The following is a 23,017-nucleotide window of genomic DNA, read 5'->3' on the forward strand; positions in this document are numbered from 1 at the left end:
GAAAAACAGACCGAAACAAACAAGAACTGAAAGAAGCTGCGGTAAAAGCCTGGAATTGCATCACAAATGAAGAATGCAACAGTTTGGTGATGTCGATGGGTCGCAGGCTTGAGGCAGTTATTGCAAGAAGGGGTTATGTCACCAAATATTAAATGTTATTTACTTTAAGATTATTTGTTCTGTTAGTTTTGCTCACCTAAGAATGCTGTGGTCTAATACAAACAGTGATATGTCCTAAGTTGTTTAACACATCTAAATGTGAATACCAGGAAATGAGAGCTGAAATTCTGAACTCTAGTCTCATGCTCATCTTTTGATCTTAAACCTAAATGTCTTCAGTGAACAACAAAAACAAAAGGAATTTGCCTTACTGTTCCAATACTTTTGGAGGGGAGTGTATTGCATTCAACAGATTTGTATTCACCTTTTGTTTAAATAATATAAAAACCTACAGGCAAATTCTGTCTCACTATATTTCTCTTTTTGTTCTCTGTGTGCCCGCACTCACTCCAAATGCTTGTCTGTTTTTGCATGTATATGTGCATGTGTTTTTGCTGGGAACCCAAACACCTCCGGGAGATTATGCAGGGCCAGATAAGGCTGACCAAGAGTCAGTACCAGGGCTGCATTCCTGCAACGTTGTTTGAGAATCAGCCGCAGAAGGTTTCCCACATTGATAAATGAATACAAATGTGCGAGTGTATGTCTGCTTGTGTGTGTCTCTTCTTCCGGTTTGTCTTCACTTTGCAAGTGAGCAGTGTGAAGGTTGTGGCTGGACCTCTACCAGGTGTGGTGATTTATATAACTTTGGATCTCCCATTCTATCTTCCTCCTGAACAAGAAAATATTAGCACCGCTGGTGTGGTTTTTGAACAAATGATGGAAAGCAATCTACTTGCACATCATGCACATTGGTCTTCATTGTGCATTTGACCAAGCCTGGCATATGCATAAAACAGTTGACACCACCAGCGCTAACCTGCTTATGGCAGATTGTTTCATTTATTGCATCATATCATCCTCACCAACAGGGGCAGTGAGTAGTCAGTGTTTGGTCACAAAATCAGGCGTGCCAAATATCTGAAAGGAACTCTGGGTCACATACAGTATCTCCATGTGGGCTGGAATGCTCTGATGGATTACTTGTGGTATTGTTGTGGCAACAGAAATGGTATGTCATCATGATAACGCTGTGTTTTAAGAGTCAACATGGAAAAGAACGCAGTCACACAATGTTTCAGTTGGCCTCATATCATTCCTCATCATATCTCAATATGCCTGAAATTCCAAAGGCTGGAAGTAAAGTTTTTAGGGGGGCAAAAACAGATCTGTCCGTCTGCTCTCTAAAAATGAGGTTGGTGTATTACAGAACGTGCCCGCAAAAAAACACTTGTACACATGCTCTCATACACACAGTCTAGTTGTTTTAATGGCTTAATGACTGGTGTCCCAGATGTGGCAGGGTCAAATCCAAATCCCACAGGTGCGGTGTCACAGTCCTGATATGGTAGTGTGTATGTTTTTATGCATCTGTATATGTGTGTGGGTGACAGAGGGAGAGAGTAAAGAAAGTGGCAGACTAAACAGACGCGGTCAGTGAACTTCTACAGATCAATGCTGTCCTCTAGTGGTTGTTTGGAATAAGATTACTATGCTAACCCACAACATAGGCTAAATCCCAATCTCCACACTCACAGACTTTGAGGTGTGTTCCTTGTGAGTCCAAGAGGGCTTAGGGCTGTCCCACTGTCAAATCATCAGCTGCATGAGTGCTCTCTCACAGGCTTTTTGAGGTCTTTATACACACTTCCTCTTTGCAGGCTTTGCCTGAGGGAATTACCCACAGTTGAAATAGTTGTGTCATTATCCATGGGGTTACCAGGGGAAGCCTGTGTTAAAAAAGGTAAACAGCTTACATGTAAGTATATGATGCTGTTTTGATTAAAACAAGTAAATCAATCATTTGAAATTGACCTCTCATTCACACGGGGTGCCAAATGTAAAATTTCAGATAAAATTCTATAGCTGATACATTTTCATTATTTAGCTCACTTTCCTCACATTTAGCTAATTTTTCTCACATTTAAGACATGATAAACAAGATCTTATATACCATTGTCAACAATATGTTTATAAAGTAAAATAAATAGTTAAATGTTAAATCTAAATGTTAAATGTTAAATCTAAATGTTAAATCTATATCTAAATGCTAAATATATCTCTAAATGTTAAATCTAAATGTTAAATTAAATCAATATCTAAATGCTAAATCTAAATATAAAATATAAGTCTAAAAAAATATGCAAATTGACCATGCCCCCTATCGGGTTCTCGCCCACACCACTGACCTTGGATCAGCCATGAGATCCACATGTGAAACAAAGAGTAAATCAGAAAGATAGATTAAGATGGAGTTGGACGCTGCAAGCAGATTCTTGGACATAGTGGACATACTGGGAGAAGTTATAGAGAAAACAGTAAGGAAAAGATTTGCACCAACTCAGACAACCGAGTCTGAGTTAACGTTAAAAACTGAACAATGTTGAATATGAATACTTTGGGAGGACACTAAATATACTGCACTAAGAAACAGTTTAATCCAGTAGATGACGGTAATGCAGAGGTGGATGCATAATTCGGCAGATCAAATTTTGTAGGCTACCTGCCGAGATTTGCATCCACTTCTTTTCTCAGCATATCACCATGCAATTCTCGGCAGGCATAATTCGGTCCATTTGTTTTGGAGAGGAGATGACCTCTGTAGTAATTCAGCTCCCGGTAGAACTCTGTGAGGGCTCAGAAGTGGAGTGGACCCAGAACAACTTTCATCAGCTGTTAGCTGTAAACACTAGCAGGACTAAAGTTACGGTGCAGCTGTGTTAAAACTATAACTTAGCACAACATAACTGCGCTGTAATAACGTTATGCTTTATTAAATGTCACAAAATTATCAAAATAGATATTAGATATATGTCAGTCCAGTGACTGTTACCTGACAACAGACTTGCCTCTCATTCCTCGGTGCTAGCAGTAAGTCAGCCTGCTGAGTGAAGACAGACTCCGAGGAGGACCCATGTGAGTGTTGAACGATTAGTTCATTCCTGCTCCACAGTAGACACGTGAAAAATGAACGACTCAAACCTAGAGACCCACAGTTATGAGTCCTGAACTAATCAATTCTGTTTCCTGTGCTGCCTGCTTACCACAGCCTGTAGCCGAGCTGTCACGTGACAAATGAATGACTCAAACCCAGAGAACTACAGTTGAGAGTCGTGAACTAATCAATTCTATTTCCTGTGCTGACGGAGACCATGCAGCTGCTGTGTAACGAGTGAACGTAAGAGTGCAAGACTATTCACGCATGTGTGAAAATGAACATATTACTAACTGAGACAACCCGTTCCTCCTGAGTCACATGCAAGATTAGGTCAAATGAACGAAACGTTCTGTGATTCACACAACACTACTGGGGATGTGGCTGTGTTCAGAATTAACCAATCACATTCAAACACAGGTTAACTAGAAGTCATTACACACCTGCCATCATTTAAAGTGACTCTGATTAATCACAAATAAAGTTCAGCTGTTCTAGTAGGATTTTCCTGATATTTTCTTAGTTGCATCTCCGAGCAAAAGCCATGGTCCACAGAGAGCTTTCAAAGCATCTCAAGAGATCTCATTGTTAAAAGACATAAGTCAGGAGACGGGTACAAAAGAATTTCCAAAGCATTAGATATACCATGGAACACAGTGAAGACAGTCATCATCAAGTGGAGAAAATATGGCACAACTGTGACTATACCAAGAACTGGACGTCCCTCCAAAATTGATGAAAAGACGAAAAGAAAACTGGTCAGGGAGGCTTCCAAGAGGCCTACAGAAACATTAAAGGAACTACAGGAATTTCTGGCAAGTACTGGCTGTGTGGTACATGTGACAACTATCTCCCGTATTCTTCATATGAATGGGCTATGGGGTAGGGTGGCAAGACAGAAGACTTTTCTTTCAAAGAAAAACATCCAAGCCTGGCTGAAGTTTACAAAAACAATCATCAAGTCCCCCAAAAGCACGTGTGAAAATGTGTTATGGTCTGATGAAACCAAGGTAGAACTTTTTGGCCATAATTCCAAAAGGTATGTTTGGCACAAAATCACCACTGCACATCACCCAAGGAACACCATACCCACAGTGAAGCATGGTGGTGGCAGCTTCATGCTTTGGGGCTGTTTTCCTTCAGCTGGAACCGGTGACTTAGTCAAGCTGGAGGGAATTATGAACAGTTCCAAATACCAGGCAATTTTGGCACAAAACCTTCAGGCGTCCGTTAGAAAGCTGAAGGTGAAGAGGAAGTTCACCCTTCAGCACTACAACTTCCCAAAGTACACATCCAAATCCACAAAGCATGGCTTCACCAGAAGAAGATTAATGTTTTGGAATGGCCCAGCCAGAGCCCAGACCTGAAACCAATTGAACATCTGTGGGGTGATCTGAAGAGGGCTGTGCACAGGTGATGTCCTGGCAATCTGACAGATTTGGAGCGCTTGCAAAGAAGAGTGGGCAAATATTGCCACGTCAAGAAATAGCCATGCTAATAGACTCCTACCCAAAAAGATTGACTGCTGTAATAATAAGTGTAACATAAATTATTTATTTATAAAAACTGTTTTTTAAAAATAGGCCAACGACCTATGGGTGATTTTCTATGACCTATGGGTGATACACGTGCTTTTGGGTGATTTTCTATACACTGGGCCGGCCCAATCACATCTCTTACTAGCCCCCACCACCTCTGACCCTTGCCTACTCGCGGACGCAGAAAGTATAATCCTTGCCTTAAGTGAAATTTATATTTCTGCGTCAAGTCGACGGCGTAGCCTCTGTGTAGCCTCCTACCCTACGCTGTTGAAGCGGACCGTAAGCTCTGTGATTTGTTGGCTGGGTAACCTCGCAATGCCTCTGAGCCGACAGGAAGTGCCCGTGCTTTGAAGTAACTTTCACTAGCGGCCAAAACAGCGGCTGTAACACGATGGATCAATATATTTGACCGTCACAACCTGAGCGAAATGACTCGTTACACTATCAGAATGTGATCCACTCGGTCGATAAAATTTGAAAAGGCTACACCAGCCGCACGTATTCAATTTTTCCCCCAATTCACGTTAGCGGAGGGCTAAACCGGAAGTTTAGTGGACGTTGTAGCGCTACTACTGATTAGCGTTTGGGGGTGTAATTGCAGATTAACGGACACATGGACACACAAGAATAAATGCCTGCCAATGTGCGTAGCCACTTACATCCTTATTCCACTTGCTATTTAAATCATCCGTCCAAGGCTTTTGCCGTTAGGGCTGTTAGATCAGCTGAATTTGTTAATGGCTTAAAACCCACCAAAACCAACAACTTGCCTTCCCTGTAAAGGAGCTAAAATTTATCTTTCTGTATATAGTTTCTTATTTGTATCCTGTGAAGCACTTTGTAACTTTGTTTTAAAAGGTGCTATAGGCTGTATATATAAATATCTTATCATCCGCATTCTACTAGAAGCTGGACCCTAAGCTTGCCCAGTAGATAGCCTGCTAGCCTCAGCTGCCCAGTGCCACAGAGTCACAGCCACCCAGCGCCACAGAGAACGAGCTGCCCAGCACCTCAACCTCTTCGCTGCTCAGTGCAACAGAGCTGCCACCAGCCCTGTCAGGTCTCCAGTCGGTGGCCCGGCCAACACCTGGTGCTGGTCCCCAGTTGGTGACCCGGCAGCTGCATCGGCTCATTGTTCCTGTGACGCAGCAGTCGCCAGTTCCTGTGGTGCATCCCGCATCCAGGCTGTAATCCAGAGGTGCTCCATCCTTCAGCCTGGTTGACCTCCAGACCTTCTCCGCCTAATTGCCCAGCCCCCAAGCTATCCAGCAAGATTCCACTGAGACAAAGAAACAAACGAAACAAGTCTAGAGTACACTACAGTACAAAAGTAATGAATATATAGGCTGAAGGAGGATTTTTAACAAACACAACATCCCTGTGTTTTTTAAACCCAAGAACAAGCAGATGCTGGTACACCCCAAAGACTGCACACCCAAACACAAGAAAAGCAATCTAGTGTATGCGGTCCAATGCAGTGAGTAATGCACAGACCTGTATATTGGGGAGACTAAACAACCACTACACAAACGCATGGCTCAACACAGAAGGGCCAACTCCTCAGGTCAAGACTCTGCTGTCTACTTACATCTGAAGGACAGAGGACACAAGTTTGAGGACCACCAGGTGCACATTTTAGACAGAAAAGATGGATGGTTTGAAAGAGGTGTCAAGGAAGCCATCTACACCCAGGTCAAGAAGCAGTCGCTGAACAGAGGAGGGGGTCTACGCCACTACTTATCCCCCACTTACAATGCTGTCCTTTCATCACTTCCCAGGAAACTCAACAAACGTAACCTATTGGCCTCAGGTGAAGATACCAACGATGGTTGTTCAGTCTTGGCCAATGTAGTCCTAACGACTGTAACGACTGTCGTTACAGCAACCAGGAACACTGATGAACCAGCAGTATTGATGATGATTGAGTTTAAATAGCTTAGTTTCCCTGCCAGTCAGTCAGAACTGAAGAAGTCCTTTGGATGAGGGATGAAACGTCTTCCAGTATCTTCAACCAAGTCCAGTTTACCTTGACTTTTACCTTCGTTGGATAACTATGACTTGGATGACTGAGAATCTTCATAGACATATACATATATAATGTGTGTGCGTGTGTTTCTCTGGTGATTGTAATTCACAATATAGGCCAATCACCTTCTCCAGGAAGCAGATTTACTGAGTCATCTTGATTGCATATCATGGCATGCTCTGGATTTTATTCATATGGACACAATGGGTCTCTAGGGTGCTGATGTTTTGTTTTAATGGGGCCTAACTGAGTTGCCTAGATAAATCCTGAAAAGAAATAATCACTAACCCATGTGGCACGCACATGAAAATGTGATTATCCAAAAGTAAAAGTTGAAAATGGCTTTCAGTGATCTGTATCTTTATTTCTTTAAGTGCAGTGCAGGATTTAGGACCAAATTGCAAAAGATCACTGGACCTGTGTGAAGTTCCCTCCTGCTTCAAACGCTCCACAGTCATCCCGGTCCCCCCAAAACCCTCCATCTCTGGAGTAAATGACTACAGGCCTGTCGCTCTGACATCTGTAGTCATGAAGTCCTTTTAAAAGACTGGCGTTGGCCCACCTGAAGGACATTACAGGTCCCTTGCTGGACCCCCTGCAGTTTGCCTACAGGGCTAACAGGTAAGTGGATGATGCTGTCAACTTGGGTCTGCATTACATCCTGCAACACCTCGACTCTCCAGGGACATATGCAAGGATCCTGTTCGTGGACTTCAGCTCAGCGTTCAACACCATCATCCCGGACCTCCTCAGCACCAAACTCACCCAGCTCACTGTGCCAGCCTCCACCTGTCAGTGGATCACAGACTTCCTGACTGACAGGAGTCAGCAGGTGAGGCTGGGGAACATCACATCCAGCACCCGGATTATTAGCACTGGCGCCCCCCAGGGGTGTGTGCTCTCCCCACTGCTTTTCTCCCTCTACACCAACGACTGCACCTCAGGAGACCCATCTGTCAAACTCTTGAAGTTTGCTGACGACACAACGGTCAAAGGCCTCATCCGGGACGGTGATGAGTCGGCCTACAGATGGGAGGTTGATCAGCTGGCTCTCTGGTGCGGTCAGAACAACCTGGAGCTTAACACGCTCAAAACTGTGGAGATGACCGTGGACTTCAGGAGGAGCCCCCCTACTCTGTCCCCCATCACCATACTCAACAGCCCTGTGTCTGCTGTGGAATCCTTCAGGTTTCTGGGATCCACTATTTCCCAGGACCTGAAGTGGGAGCCCAACACGGACACCATCATTAAGAAGGCCCAGAAGGGGAATGTACTTCCTGCGCCAGCTCAGGAAGCTCAACCTGCCTAAGTTCCTGCTTATCCACTTTTACACAGCTATCCTCCAGTCTGTCTGCCACCAAAAAGGACAGGGACAGACTACAATGGACAGTCAGGACTGTAGAAAAGATCATCCAACCTGCTTCCATTCAGGACTTTCCAGAGTCAGGAAATGGGCAGGAAACATCACTGCAGATCCATCTCACCCCGGACACAATCTGCTTCTCCCCTCTGGTAGGCGCTACACACTAAAAACTCCTGGGTTATTTCTTCAACCCATTTTCTGGGTTAGTTGTGTTGGGTTAAAATTACAGATTATTTTTCAGAGAGTAACCATTTTCTGGGTTATAGGGCTAATATTATGACCCAATTCCAGGGTTGTTTCGGGTTTCTGGGTTATTTTTCAAAGAGTAACCCATGTTCTGGGTTATATGGTTAGCTTTCTCTCTCTCAAATTCAAATTCTAATTAACTTTATTGGCATGAATGTATAGCAACCACCCCGCAGTTGTTCTGGGTGTTTTTCTTACAACAGTTGTTTGAAATAACTGTCACCTCGCGCTCGATCCGTTTTGGCCTCTGCTTCTTCGGTGCAACTTCATCGTGTATTCAAGGTAAGCGAGTATTTTCAGTGTTGATGTAACTTTTCTGTGTCCATATCCTCGTTGCTAGTTTAGCACCATTTGCTGAAAAAATTAGTATGGCTTAGTTGCTACGTTGAGACTAGCGTTAGCCGTGGTAATTCTGTGGTTGCCATGTACATCTAACTAGTTTAAAGTCCATGTAAAGTCACACATGACACAACCAGTGTTTGAAGACTTTAAGCCTTAAGTTCAATCCATTTATTGAATGTTGTCAAATGTGTGAGAGAGAATTACATTTATAGATTTAGCTGACACTTTTATCCAAAGCGACTTATATGCTATACATGTCAGAGGTCGCACACATCTGGAGATGTGTCACAGTGGGGAATTGAACCTGGGTCTCTCACACCACAGGCCTATGTCTTATCCATTTCGCCATCACCACATGGCAAACAGAATGTTTGAGAGTTGTTTATTTTTCAATTGTTTATATAGAATTTAATTTAATTTAATGCAAAAAAATGTAAAAGTGCTTGAAGTGTGTAATATAGTCACAGTCACCCCTAGTCACGTCTTCCTTTGTTCTGTTTTCCAGCCACTCATCTGTTTCCATGGTTTCTGTCATTTAGTTCATCTGCATCACCTGTGTTTAGTTAATTACCATCATCATCATCTGTTCCACCTGTGTTCTGTTAATCAATGTTCATCTGTGTTAGTATTTAGTTCCTTCAGTTCAGTAAGTCTTTGGCCGTTCTACTTTGTAGTCTTGTTTAGTGTGTGTACATCCTGCCTGTCTGTACCTTTTGGAGTTAGCCTACTTTATTAGTAAAACGTTTGAATTGGAACTTTGGACGACGACGACGACGACGACTCCTCCTCTTCTTCTTCTGCCTGCACCACACTGTGACAGATACAATGTAAAACAGAGTTTGATTTTCTGAAATAAGGCATATTGGCATAGTAACCCAAGTTAGGTTATTTGTGACCCAACTCCTGGGTTAAAAAGGGACCAACTGATTTCTGTGCTATTAAAACCCAGATATTTAGGTTGTTCTTTTGACCCAGAAGTAGGGTTATTTTTTTTGACCCAGGAGTTTTTAGTGTGTACAGAGCACTGTACGCCAAAACCAACAGACTTAGGAACAGTTTCTTCCCACAAGCCATCACTCTGATGAACAGCTGATTTCCGACTCACGGTGTCAGGAACAATTCTTGTGAAATAACCCAGTAACTCTCTAATCAGCCACCTGTTTACTGACTTATTATTTATTCACCATTCTCTGTTTCAGTGCTGTTCATACTGTTATATTGTCATATTGTAGATACTGTATACAAATACACCTACCTCAAGTCATTACTCCTGCACAAAATACTTATACTTATTTATTCCAGCATCCTTTGCACTATGCTTCATTGCACTGTGAACATGTGTACATGTATGCATGTATATGTACCTGTAGCTATATCACATCCACCTCTGACATGCTCCTGCATCCTTTGCACTCTGCTCACTGCACTATTTGTCAATATGTCTATATTGTTTTTGTTCATAGTGTATATTTGTGTTGGCTACACTGAAGTCTGTCTGATTTTATTTTATTTTTATTATTGTGATTTTGTGTTATTGTATAATTAAGCACATCGTGAGCAATGTACAATCCTGAGTGAAATTCCTCGTATGTGTACACATACCTGGCAATAAAGCTGATTCTGACATTGTTATATTATGTTTTTATTACATTGTTTTACAGCATAATTGTAGCCCGATATGGAGGTATTAAACACAGACCGCTGTAAATCAGTCAACTTCACTACGCCTCTTCCGCAGTTATAAAACTTTTGAACGCAGGTTTTGTAACAGAGACGATCTGACCAATCACGGCTGTTGCTTGCTGATCACGTGACAGTCTTTTTTACGTAACAAACGAGTGTTATGAAAAAGTCGGTTCACTATTACTGTTAGGGCCGCGACAGCTATAGCAATGTATGGGGACGTTAACAGAAGAAAATCGACTTAATATTTGTCCCCGATTTTTTTGCCGCTGCAATGTCGCTTCAATCGCAAGTGGAAGAAGCGGCAGAAGAGAGAAGCGCCTTCTTTATCTGTACCGACTCGGACGTCTCGGAAGATGAGGACCACCATCAACTTATACTACAGAAAGCCAACGCTCTAGCATCGGAAAACTGTCTCAAAGAAGCCATTGACTGGTTTTCAGTGGCTATGCGGTATGGGCCGGTGAGACCTGAACAGTTAAGCACTTTCGTGGACTGTGTTGTCCGCAACTTTAGGAGAAAAGCAGCTGGGCCAGACACACTTTCGGACCACAGTCGGGACGCAGGGGACAGCTCAGAGGACGATATGTTTGACTGTCCCAACTGTCATAGTTTTATAGGCGAACCTGTGACCATAGCCTGTGGACATTCGTACTGTAAGAGGTGTTTACAACGGAGGCTGCTCTCCAAATGTAAGCTGTGCAATGAAACGGTCACGGGCGAGGAGAAAGTGAATGTAATTCTGTGCGGACTTTTAGATAAATGGTTCCCCGACGAGCTGAGAACGTCGAAAACACTATGCGAAGTGGACGAGCTGTGTAGGAAAAAACGCTACCAAGAAGCGGTGTCGTTAGCCACAGATGTAATTCAGTGTGGTAAGTGTTGTTAAATGTAACGCATAACCTTACACCACCATGATTCATAAAGAGGGAGGTGTTTCCTGGTTTTGTCTGCGCACGCTCAGTGGGGGCGGTATGATGTGTTATTGAGACGTTACTAAATTAACCGTGTGTACAATTACATATTTAAACATGATACTATAGTCATTGTTTGTTGTCAGGCGGATTAGTAGAGTGAGTTCTACTGACCAACATTTTGAAAACCAACCTTTACCATTACTCCCATGTGCTGATGCCAGTCTCCTCCCATTGGTTTTTGTGTACTGGATCATTGGCCTTACGAAACTTCACAAACCTGGGCATGCGCGCTCGGTGCCAGTTGCATAAGGCAGGGTCATACACACATTTGGGCAGGTTGTGTAACTTATGAAGGAGGGCGTTTGTGTTTTCTAACTGTATAGCTGTTACAAGATACGGTTTTATAAATGTTTAAAAAAGGGGATGAATGCACCGCGTGCGGGTCGATTAGGAGGCCAGGGCTGGCTGGTGGTCCAGATTAAAACTCAACCAGGGAGCGAGTTTGCTTTTGTAACACAACCTAACGTTACGCAATGAGATAAACTAACCTAAGTTAACGCCACCTCGGTGGCATATGATTTATAGTTAACAAGCCAGTGATGATGGGGGTTTGTGGTTGCTGGTGAAGTGAATGAGATGGTACTTTCAACAGTAACAGCAATGGTCCAATGTGCACTTCAGCAACACTAAAGGCCCAGCTGTTCTTCTGGAGATTACCTTTAAATTGGAAACTGCCTTGCATGTACACAAAGCAGTACCTAGATTATAATGGGGCAAGGTATGGTTATCATGGACTGTCTTCCAGTGGGATCTCCTAGAACTAAAAAACTAAATAAACACACTAAAATGGCATGATGCATTGTGGGCATGGCACTGCCTTGCAAGAGAAATAGTCTTTTTTTTTCATTACTTCAGAACATCTGAATCACAAATTACCTCTGACCATGCAGGAAAGAACGACGGTGACTTCCTTTCATTCAGTTTTTTAATTTATTGTTGTCAAAATGTGGTGATTGATCTCATGTTCCAAACCCGGACAAATGATCTGGTGGTCTGACAGTTTGGCTGCAAAATTATTCTAGACCTTCATCACCTGGTTTATGGGGGCTTATGGAAACATCCATGGCACTTGCGTTAAATTATACAACACACATGTAACCTTGGTGTATCCCAGGTCATAATAATCCAACAAAGGTTAAATCAAGGGCAAGACTCGAGGGGAGACGTCTTCCAGTATCTTCAACCAAGTCCAGTTGCCCTTGATTTACCTTTGCTTGGATTGGTGTATCCTTGTTGACGTCATGTTACTGAAACATTGCCTGAAGGGTATTTAGTGAAAAACCTAAACTAATGCAAGAACCTGAGTGATCCGAACACCTATGGTTATATATATGGAATATAATCTGCCATACATAAGAAAAATGTATGAAATCCCACCCCTCAGTGAGAGGTAATAAATTACTTGGATTGATTGCGTGCCATGTGCTGAAAAATCACAACTCAGTCAGTAAGAAATACAAAACTTACTGAACGTCTCATTGAATGCCAAGAAACCCACTAATAAAATGAATTAGTACTGGACTGCTTCAAAAGATTGACACTTAACGCACTCCACATCCACAGAAATACAATAGCCATGTTTAGGTTTGTTCTTAAATATTATCCTGAATAGTTTAGCCATTCCTGAAAGTGTTTGGGGTTATATTAGGCTTCTTGATATTGTTTGTTATTGTTTTTTTAGTACACTCCAGTATTTGTCCCCTTTAATGCAATGGACGACCAATGGAAACAGAAATTTAAAAAAAATACCTTGCTGCTCTTTCAGGCTTATGCAACTTTTCTACTGTGCTTTCCTTTGCATTGTTTGCATACCGTATATTGTTTGCAATATATAATTTGTGATTTTCGTGTGTATGATCTTCAGGAACTGAACTTACCCGCAATTGAATTATATCTGTCTAAACTAAAACGCTGTGCTTTCCAAAATAAAAATAAATAAAGAAATAAAAGAAATACCATTTGCTCGTGTCTCCTGCAGATCCAGAAACAACAGTGGCGGTACGACTGTCTCGAGCAGAGGCATACATGGCTCTCAAACAGTATCGTCTGGCTTTGGAGGACACAGAATTTTGTCCCGGGTCCAGCTGTTCCGCTGAAGTAGGTCACTCAATGATACTGCAGTAATTTGTTATCCCATGTTTCAGAAGTGTAACTGACTTTATGATGAAAGGATAATCACTGACAGATATGATTACACCAAATTTAATACAAGGTATTTTGTTGGTACTCTAAGGATGTTTGCATTTCCCGGTTCTGTAGGCATGCTGTAGCAATGCTGAAGACACCTGCCTTTACTTACTGGAGTCTGGCTTTTAGTAACTAGAGTCTGGCATGTGGTCAATCTGATATATTGGTCAACCGGCCATTACTAAGAACAGGTGTATTTTAAGACTGCCACCCTGAATGCCGCAGGCAGGGAGAGCCTCATTTGTCACGTCATTGGATTATAGTTACATGTTAATTGTAGGCCAGTTAGCAGACACCTATAAATAATCATGTTTATTCATTCATTCGCTTTGTTATAAAATAATTTTAAAAGTACATTGTTTATGCATATTTTGGCAGCTGAATTTACTGAATCACAGTATGAATTATTTCTTTAGGTTTGTTTATTTACAAGGCACATTTTTAATGACCTCTTGTTCATTTTTAAGGTTGTATAAAAGGCCTTCATCACTGCATGCAGTAATTAAGGTCAAAGCCATTAATGACTATTACATCAGTAACAAGAGACCAAATGTCTGAGTTGAAGCCTAGGATATACTTTGTTTGTGTAGCAAAGTACATCATTCAAAAGTACTTGCATAATTGGTGATTTTTTTTTATATTGAATAGCACAGAAATATGGCCTTTAGAAAAAGCTGCATCTCTCAATTGTGTGTTCTGTCTGGCTGTTTTGAAACAGTTCAGCATGATTTCAAATCCAGTGTTTCCTTAAGATGCACTTTCTGCACTTTCAGGCTGTGTTTAGGAAAGCTATGGTGCTGCATGAGATGGGCCAAGTGGACGAGTCTCTCCAAGTCTTCCTCCACTGCCTGTCTGTGGATGAAGACTTTCCCTGTGCTAAAAGACAAGTGGAAAAGGTGAGAGATTTTAAGAGAAAGGAGTTGTGGTTTGTGTGAAAAAGTGAAAATATTCAAGAAGACAAAATATTAGAATCATCGTAAAGTCCCACATTACTCGTCTTGTTGTCATCCTAACGTCTGGCAGTCACTGGAGTTTAGGTCACACAGTGTTTATTATGTAAGTAGGCTGGAGGAGCTAGCCTTAATACACTGTAAGCCAAAGATCTAAGTAAAACTCGTACCACTGCTTCAAAGAATCTAGGCAGTTTCTCACCTCTTTGATTGGATACCTGTGAACTTAAAGCTCTTCCATCATGATCTTTAATGCACTAAGCCATTTGTTGTGGTTTTTTTTATAGCTTCTGCTATTACCATAAAACTTCAATTTATATCCCGGGCTTTTATTGGCTGCAATCACTGATTCACCCTGCCTATACTTGTATGTGCTTTCTAAGCAGCTTAGAACTTGCTCAAGCGAACGACCTGGTGGGCTTTAAGAAGTTTTGTACATCCAGAGAACTTCCATAAAAACCGGACCAGGGGTCTAATTGAGACCTGCATTTATTAGTCCAAACGTGTGGCCACACCAGGCCAGTAAAAGGGACAGACGTCTAATTGTGACTAGGCTTTTAATTGAAGTTTTACGGTGTACTACATTGAGATAATGGAGCCTGTCTCTTTTCATGGTATGAAAATCCCCCTTAAAGTTTATAACTAACTACACAGTTTAACTGGAAACAAAGACTGTGTTTTATAGGCATCCTGATGACAGTTTTCTTTGCATTGCTGTGCTTTTAATAGGATTTCCATTTTCCATCATGCATTGTCCTCTATGTATAGAAAACGTGTCTGAAATGTGCTGACAGAGATTATTTTCAATGGTAATATTATTCTGACTGATATAAATCCTATATAAATTGAAAATAAAATATGTTGTTTCAGAGACAATGGATGCAAATGTGTCTACAAAACACATGGCTTCGGGTTCTCATAAAGATCTGAGTATTTGTCACTTTTAACAGTTAATAGACAAAATTGATCTTGACATTTACAAATTGAAAAAAAATATTGCTATATTAATCTGTAATGAAAACAAATGTAACATAAACAACCATTGTGGTTACATAATGAGAAATGCTAAGTAAATGGAACAAACATGTTCTGAAGGAAAGTTGTTAGTCAGTCAGGCCTTGTGACTCTGTGTGCAGTGACATTAGTACCACTTAATACTACACAGAGCACAGCATTGTATGCAGTACTACTCGCATTGTCAGAATAACATGACAGTTTGTTGCCATTCTGAGATGAAACTATGTTGCATTCAGTTGCTAATGCTCCTCAAGTTTTGTGTAATCACCTCTGATTCATCATTGTATAAGGAAGCATATATAATAACATTAGTCATCTCCAGTTTTCACTTGGTATAAAGCATGTACAATTGATTGCCCCTGTTGTTAAGGGTTGTTGGTTGTTTTGACATTGTGTCTGAATTCCTTATCTTTCTGATAATGAAGTAGACACATCTCAGGCTAGACACAGTGTGGGAGCCAGAGAGCGTGCGTCAATAGAATGTCAAATCAAGTTTATGTAACTTGTAATCACACTCTCAATGGCCTTCCTAACACCCATATAATGAAAAAACAGCAAATGAATGATATTGAAAATGACAACCTCCATCCGTGTCACCCTCCATGAGAGATAAGGCATCCAAACGGTGCTGAGCACATGGTTACACATTAGTTGAAAAAGTAGCTTTAAACTCTGGGCACCAAATGTAACTTTTTTACTCTTACACAGGATTTCTGGACAATAATGCAAATATAGATTAAAAGGAAAGATATGTGAAGAGTGATGCACTACAGCACTAGCTATGCATACGTTTAATTATCTGTAATTCAGACACTCAAGGTTGAGCTTAACACAGAAGAAGGGGTTGATGGTCATTGCTACTGAGTCATACAAACTGAGGTCATGTTGATATCTAATCTGAACATGGCACTTGAAACTCCTTGAACAAAGTTTACTTTCTCTTTTCACCTCACAACCATGTACATCACCACGACCAACTCTGTTCTTGGTTACGGAATTAGATTTACATTATTTTGTGGTTTCATCTTTTGGCAGTAACCACTTTGTGCTAAGAGGACAAAAATGATATTTTTCCTCACTCTATTTTAAAGCAGTTCTTGTTGTGAAGTGGACAGAGTGGACCCAAATGCAACACTCAAGGTTAACAGGTTTTATTTGGGGAAAGAAGGGGTTGAGGGACTGGAGTTGAGGGAGAGGTGGACACCGGGGAAACGCAGGTACGGGGAACCGAGGAGACTGAGACCAGTGAGCCGAGAGACACTGGGGGCCGAGGAAGAGAGGAGGCACAGGAGAACTGGTCAGGGGGTTGGTGGAGGAGTGTGGTGGCAGGCTGACTAGGGAGGCACAAGGGAGAACCGGGAGGACGCTGTGGGGGAAGTCCGAGGGGAGAGGGCAGGTGAGCGAGCCCAGCCGACTTGACAGAGGACGAGGGTGAGTGAACCTGGGGAGAGACAGACAGACAAACAGGGTTAGTGACTCCGGAAAAACCGAGAACAGTGAGACAGATCACGCAGGTTACGTGAAAGCTTGAGGGATCAAGTGGCACCAGGGTAGGAGCAACGACGATGAAGCAGCAATGGAGTGGAGAACCGGGGTAGAAGTACTGTGGGAGATGAGGCTGATTGCTGGCAGGTGTGGCAGGCAGAGGAGGTGGCTGACGAGGTGCAGGTGCGGGTCGTTGGCTGGGCTCAGGAAGGAGGAGGCACAGGGAGATAGGCAGAGTACAGGGAAGAAACCAGGGAAAACAGAATCACAGACAAAAAAAAGGAGAAATAACCAGGATACTCACAGTCAGCCGGGCTGCCACCACAACAGTTCTTTTTGTTGACAAAACCTGGCAAATTCAAAAGAATGCAATTTTAGATTTTATGCACCCCAAACACTTTCAAACAACAACTTTCAGACTTTTTGTGAATACTTAAAACTCTATGTACAGATATCACTTGCTAAAAACAGTAGCCTTGGCTGGCAAATCCTACAAGATGTGCTTTCAGAGGAAAAAGTGACAAAACAGCTCATCTGCATAAATCAGCGAGAGCAATACTTGGAGTGATGCCAACATATGGTGGTTAGATTGAATTTTATGGGACACCATCAACAAGACAAGACTCTTCGTGATTATTTAAGTAAAATATGACTCCAGCATCCACGTTTGCATCAATTGACTACCTTCATATTCTTCTTACTCCTGCACAGATTGGGGTTCTTAGTCATAATCGTGTTAATGTCTTTGGTGACATTTGATGACAAACTGAGTGTTCTTTACAGATCCTGTGTGCCCTGCTCTCCCCGGCTGATGAGAACATCAAGGTTGGCCTGCGGGAAACAACACAGAACACGTCGCCTCTCTTGCGCAGTAAAACCCTCGTGGCCGATGCCCAAGGTCAGCCACAGAGCCCAGTCCAAAGACAGAGCCAGCACCAGGTCCGCGCTGCCTCAGCACACCACCATCTGGACTACCAGGAGGTACTAGCAAACTGAATAATGATATAATGTAACTTATAAATTAATTATTCAGTGCTTTTGTCGCCATGTGTTTATAAAGAACCACCATCATCTACTTACCCTGCTGTCTACTGTCATTAATCAGAAACGCTCGGAAAGCCTGGAGCGGCCTGGTCTGAGCCGAGCTCATTCTCTACGGATGCATGGCATTAGTTGCGGCGAGGAAGGCCTGAAGAGAGTTTGCTCTGCTCCTCAGCTGGGGGACCAGGACAAGGGGAGCCTGCTGAAGAGGAAATTGTCAGTGTCAGACACAGAACCCTGTGTTGTGGACAGTGGAAATAGCAAGCATAAAAAACAAGGTCAGTGGCCAATCCTGCTGTTCAAATCTCTTCTGCTTCTGATTTCACACCAAAAACTCAAGGCATATAATAGTAGTAATGGGGCGTACAGTTTAATTGCACACTTTAATATAGATGGGTTGGGTAGGCACTCGCCCACATTGTGCTGTGTATACCCCACTCTGATACTAATCCAAATTCTTAATAAGAACAAATGATGTCTAAACAACAAATATAATGACCTACTTAGTAACATATTTATGTCAGGGATGTTTAGAAAATGAATTGTGAAATGCTTTCTTTACTCTGGTTGACTTAAGGTGTGGAGAAAGGCTCCAAACAACAGGCAGCCAAAGCTAAACCCTCCAGAAGTGTTCCTGTGGACCTGCTCGAGCCCAATGACTTAGAATGCTCTCTCTGCATGAGGTACGATCACACTCTGGTGGGCCCTACTGTATGCACACATACCACGCATTTATTTGTTTAAAAGCCAGCTCTTGTTGTACACTTGCAAATGATTGAACCTTCAAAATAATATTATCTGTGATCAATACAGGTTGTTCTATGAGCCTGTGACTACACCATGTGGCCACACCTTCTGTAAAAACTGTCTGGAACGCTGCTTGGATCATACACCCCAGTGCCCCCTCTGTAAAGAGAGCCTGAAAGAGGTGAGAGGCCAGGCTTGGCATGTATTGAAGCTGAATGTTAATCTTCTTGACTGGCTAGTGACGTGCTAATCAAAATATGTGTTCCTTGCTTCCTGATTTAATCATCAACTTACCTGCTCTCTCCAGTATCTAGCATGTAGGAAGTACGTGGTGACAACTGTCTTGGACATGCTGATCAAACGGTATTTGAGCCAGGAGTATGCCGAGAGGACTAAAGCTCACCTGGAGGAGACCAAAGAGCTTTCTAAGTAAGCATTTATGTCAGTGGCCTGGTTAATTCCGGTGTTCATCGTCAGGGGTTTCTGTACGCAGAAGAGACTCAAAGCTCTAAAATGTCCCTGTGCTCCTCTCTCTCTGTGCAGTCTGACGAAGAATGTGCCTATCTTTGTGTGTACCATGGCTTACCCAACCGTGCCTTGCCCCCTGCATGTCTTCGAGCCACGTTACCGCCTCATGATTCGCCGCTGCATGGACACGGGCACGCGGCAATTTGGGATGTGTATTAACGATCCCCATAAAGGGTAAGGGCGCAAGCACACGTATGAACTAGAATATTAGGGTCCTTAAAACTAGACCTATCTGGATATCTAAAAAGTGGTTCCTTTTAGGACATTAGTCAGTAGTCGCTCACAGTCTTTTGTGGATTTTCTGTTCACGACAGTTATAAAAGACTTCAACTGCCAAAATTGAGTTGCCTAAATAAATCATTGTATCTGTCCCTACAGGTTTGTAGATTATGGCTGTATGCTGACCATCAGAAGTGTCCATTTCCTACCTGACGGGCGATCAGTAGTGGACACCATAGGAGGAAAGCGCTTCCGTGTCCTGTCCAGAGGAATGAAGGATGGTTACAGTACTGCTGACATTGAGCACTTGGAGGATACAAGGGTAAAAAGCACACTAATTATTATTTGAATGATATTATCCACAGTATGTTGTGCTTTTAGAATCATATTTCACCCAAAATCTATGTACTAAATACAAAAGTCCACAGGGGTGGATTTTGGGTGGGGCGTCACATCAAGTAGATCCATTTGACATTGAGTCATCATTCATTGCCAATTCCTTTCAGTGGATTTTAAGTTGAAACAATACAAAAAATTATAGTTTTGATTGATTTTCTGTTAGGTGGAGGACAGAGATGAGCTAGAGAAACTACAAGAGCTGCATGATGCAGTGTATGAACAAGCCCGCGTCTGGTTCCAGAACCTCAAGATCCGCTTCCACAACCAGATCCTGCAGCATTTTGGACCAATGCCGGAACGGGAAGCTGATATCCAGGTAAACATCCAGCTCAGTGTCCCTCTACTTCCATTTGTAGAGATTTGACTATTCCTGCCCAGATTAGTTTCTGTAAGTACTACATTGTAAACGGATTCTTGAGTAAAATCTTAAATCACACACTATATTTGCACTGATTTTTGAGTTTAATTCAGGGGTTTTCAAAGTGAGAGGCGGGCCTCCCTAGGGGGGCTCCAAACAGTTTCAGGGGAGGTTCAGTGAATGGAAGTAAAACATTACATTACTTATATACTTATTATATCAAAATCTCATCATTTATCAAAAGGAGATCAGAGAATAGCCTACATGCGTGAGAGGTCAGAGATACAGAAGTTTTTGGGAACTGTTTTCCCCCCATCAGATTCAGAAAGAACAGCCCTTTTTTAAAACTATTTGGTGTAGTCAGAAGTTATGTGAAACAGCAGTATTAAACAATTTTAGCTTGGGGTGGGGGCATTTCCCAAGCTTTGTCTGAAGGGAGGCCCGCAGTCTAAATTTGTGTTTGCCTCTGGCAAGGATTTTGTCCTAATATCTGCAGTGGTTCTCTTGCATTTAATGTCTTATGACACACATATTTGCACTTTGCTGATATTTTGGAAAGTTGAAATGAATGGCAGGCATTGGCCTTATTAGTAATACTGTATATGATGAATAATTTGGAAGAAATATAAGAGTTTGAGGGTATTTAGAATTAGTTAACTGGAAAATGATAACTTAAACTTGTCTTAGGATGTTGGCTGCGCAGAATAAGTACTAGTATGACAAACAGGATTTGTGGTGTTAGTCATTCTTAAATATGTAGTTTGGCAAGCAGAGCCATTTGTGAAGATACTCAGCAGTGTTTGGCCAGCATATCATATGGTGGTAAATAGTCTGTTAAGAACAAGAGGTTACTTGTTTAACTGCCTGCCTCCAGTACATGTGGTCCTCACAGCTTTTTAAATAACCAGATATGCAGACCAACACCAGTCGATATGTTATTGTCTTAAAAAATACTGCAGAGTTTGACACTGCAAATTCTTGGTCTAAAATTGGATCATCTCATGACACACTTGCCTTTTGGGGAAACCCACGTTACCATGGATTCACCTTCCTCAGAGGTCTTAATACTGGGACACAGTTGTTGTGTGTGATCAGCTCTGATTCGCAGCCTGCAGCGCTGAAAGGGATTACAGCTCTGCTCTTAGGATAACCACGGGGCGGAGTCCATTGACAATATAGGCTAAAGAGCTTTATGGGTGCTTCATACCTAATCCCACCAGACCTGCTGCATCAGAAGAGTGTCATGAAGAGAATCCCCAACTCTACCACGTGCACACGCACTAAAACGGCAAAGCATGGACCATGATTTCTGGTGGTGTTATGTCATTTCTGAACATGTTTGTTCCAAGGAACAATACAGTAATTCTTTGGTTAATGGCCAGTGTAAAATGTAGCACAGTCGTTCACTTCAAATCCTATAAGTGTTAAGCACATTTTGTAACTGCCTCAAGCTCTCTATCTCAAACAGGGATTTTTTTTGAGCTGTGTAACTCTGAAGCAGACTACCATAGAAGGTTGTTTATTTTCTAGCAGTATGTCTGTAATACTAGTACATATAAAATACTATCAGTACTAAACTAAACTATGAGTACTAATCCTGTATCTGGAAATTCTTGAGTATAACACAGATACTGAAAGGCTTTAACTCTGAAGCAGCTTCAGGCCTGTGAAACTGCAGAAATATTAAATCTATTATATTTTATTTTTGTCAGCAGGTTAGTTGCAACGTAACAGGTTAAAGGATTTCAGTACAGCTGAATAGGCAGATAGGATAACAGTGAGGCTTCTGTATGTTACATGAATTGTATGAACAAGAATGTAGCCACACAAAATATTTAGACACGCAGTTACACAGGATCTACATAGGTATTGTTTTGTTTTACTCACTACGTTGAAACAGACTATTCCGCCTTTCTTCTAGGCAACTCCTAATGGCCCAGCTTGCTGCTGGTGGCTCCTGGCTGTTCTGCCTATCGACCCACTGTACCAGCTCTCTGTCCTCTCCATGACCAGCCTCAAAGAACGCCTGGTGAAGATCCAGCACATCCTCACATATCTGCAGAGCATCCCCAACAATTAGGGCAAACATCCTTTGGACTTCAAGCAACCTTGAATAAACATCTCGCCAACCCTTTTTGTTTCTGTTGCCATCCGATCCTTCAGCTTTTATTTTCACAGCTACAAGACCCCTCGTTTTACAAAGGAAAGCAAAACATCCTTGAAATGTGGATTATGGAAGCTGAACCAGCTCAGGGAACTCTTCCAGTGACACACATTATTGGTTTGTGACTGTGAAATATTATTTTAAAAATTAAGACAAATGTGACAGCAACTATTTTCATCTGCTCCTGTATGCAGTTAATTTTCATAAGAACTTCCCTGAGTGATTTTTGTTTAAATGAGAACAGCAGTTACTCTTCCACTTGGTTTTGATAATGCTGTTAAACAATGACAGAAAGTAGTATATCTAACAATCACCTTCAAGCGAACCTTATGTAAGGGTAGTATTTATGGAGCTGAGGTGAAGAGAGCATTATAGTTAGTGTTGGATCAGCTCTGGTGAGACCAGTAAAGTTTGTTGTTTTTTGTTTTGTCTGCTGGCTGTACGGGTTATGTTAATATGAAGGAGGGGGTGAGGTGATTCTATGGAACAAAATTTTAAATGCTGTAAGTCCAAAAAGTGATACAAAGATGTGGTTTAGAGGAACCACTGAAAAGAGCAATTTGTGCTAAAACAAGTGCAACTAAAGACTGGTGTGTGTGTGTGTGTACCACACACTGATTAAAGTATTAATTGATCTCTCCCGAGCAACA

The 23,017-nt window shown here is 42.0% G+C and overlaps 1 protein-coding gene and 1 long non-coding RNA gene across 2 annotated transcripts; one reads left to right on the top strand and one right to left on the bottom strand.

The window, feature by feature from the left end:
* The first annotated feature begins 10,458 nt into the window (after positions 1-10,458).
* On the top strand, positions 10,459-23,011 carry lonrf1l (LON peptidase N-terminal domain and ring finger 1, like). The gene is made up of 12 exons (XM_046047347.1): positions 10,459-11,170; positions 13,251-13,369; positions 14,233-14,355; positions 17,695-17,892; positions 18,017-18,230; positions 18,530-18,635; positions 18,766-18,880; positions 19,007-19,128; positions 19,243-19,401; positions 19,606-19,768; positions 20,009-20,161; positions 22,125-23,011. The coding sequence occupies exons 1-12, from the start codon at positions 10,570-10,572 to the stop codon at positions 22,281-22,283; spliced, it is 2,232 nt and encodes a 743-aa protein (XP_045903303.1). The 5' UTR covers positions 10,459-10,569; the 3' UTR covers positions 22,284-23,011.
* Positions 16,562-17,886, bottom strand: LOC123969721. Its single transcript, XR_006824772.1, has 2 exons — positions 16,973-17,886; positions 16,562-16,867 (listed from the first exon to the last, which is right to left on the bottom strand). It is a non-coding gene; the product is annotated as an uncharacterized LOC123969721 (long non-coding RNA).
* Positions 23,012-23,017: the final 6 nt, after the last annotated feature.

Source organism: Micropterus dolomieu, linkage group LG04 (assembly GCF_021292245.1).
Source record: "Micropterus dolomieu isolate WLL.071019.BEF.003 ecotype Adirondacks linkage group LG04, ASM2129224v1, whole genome shotgun sequence".
Classification (NCBI taxonomy): domain Eukaryota; kingdom Metazoa; phylum Chordata; class Actinopteri; order Centrarchiformes; family Centrarchidae; genus Micropterus; species Micropterus dolomieu.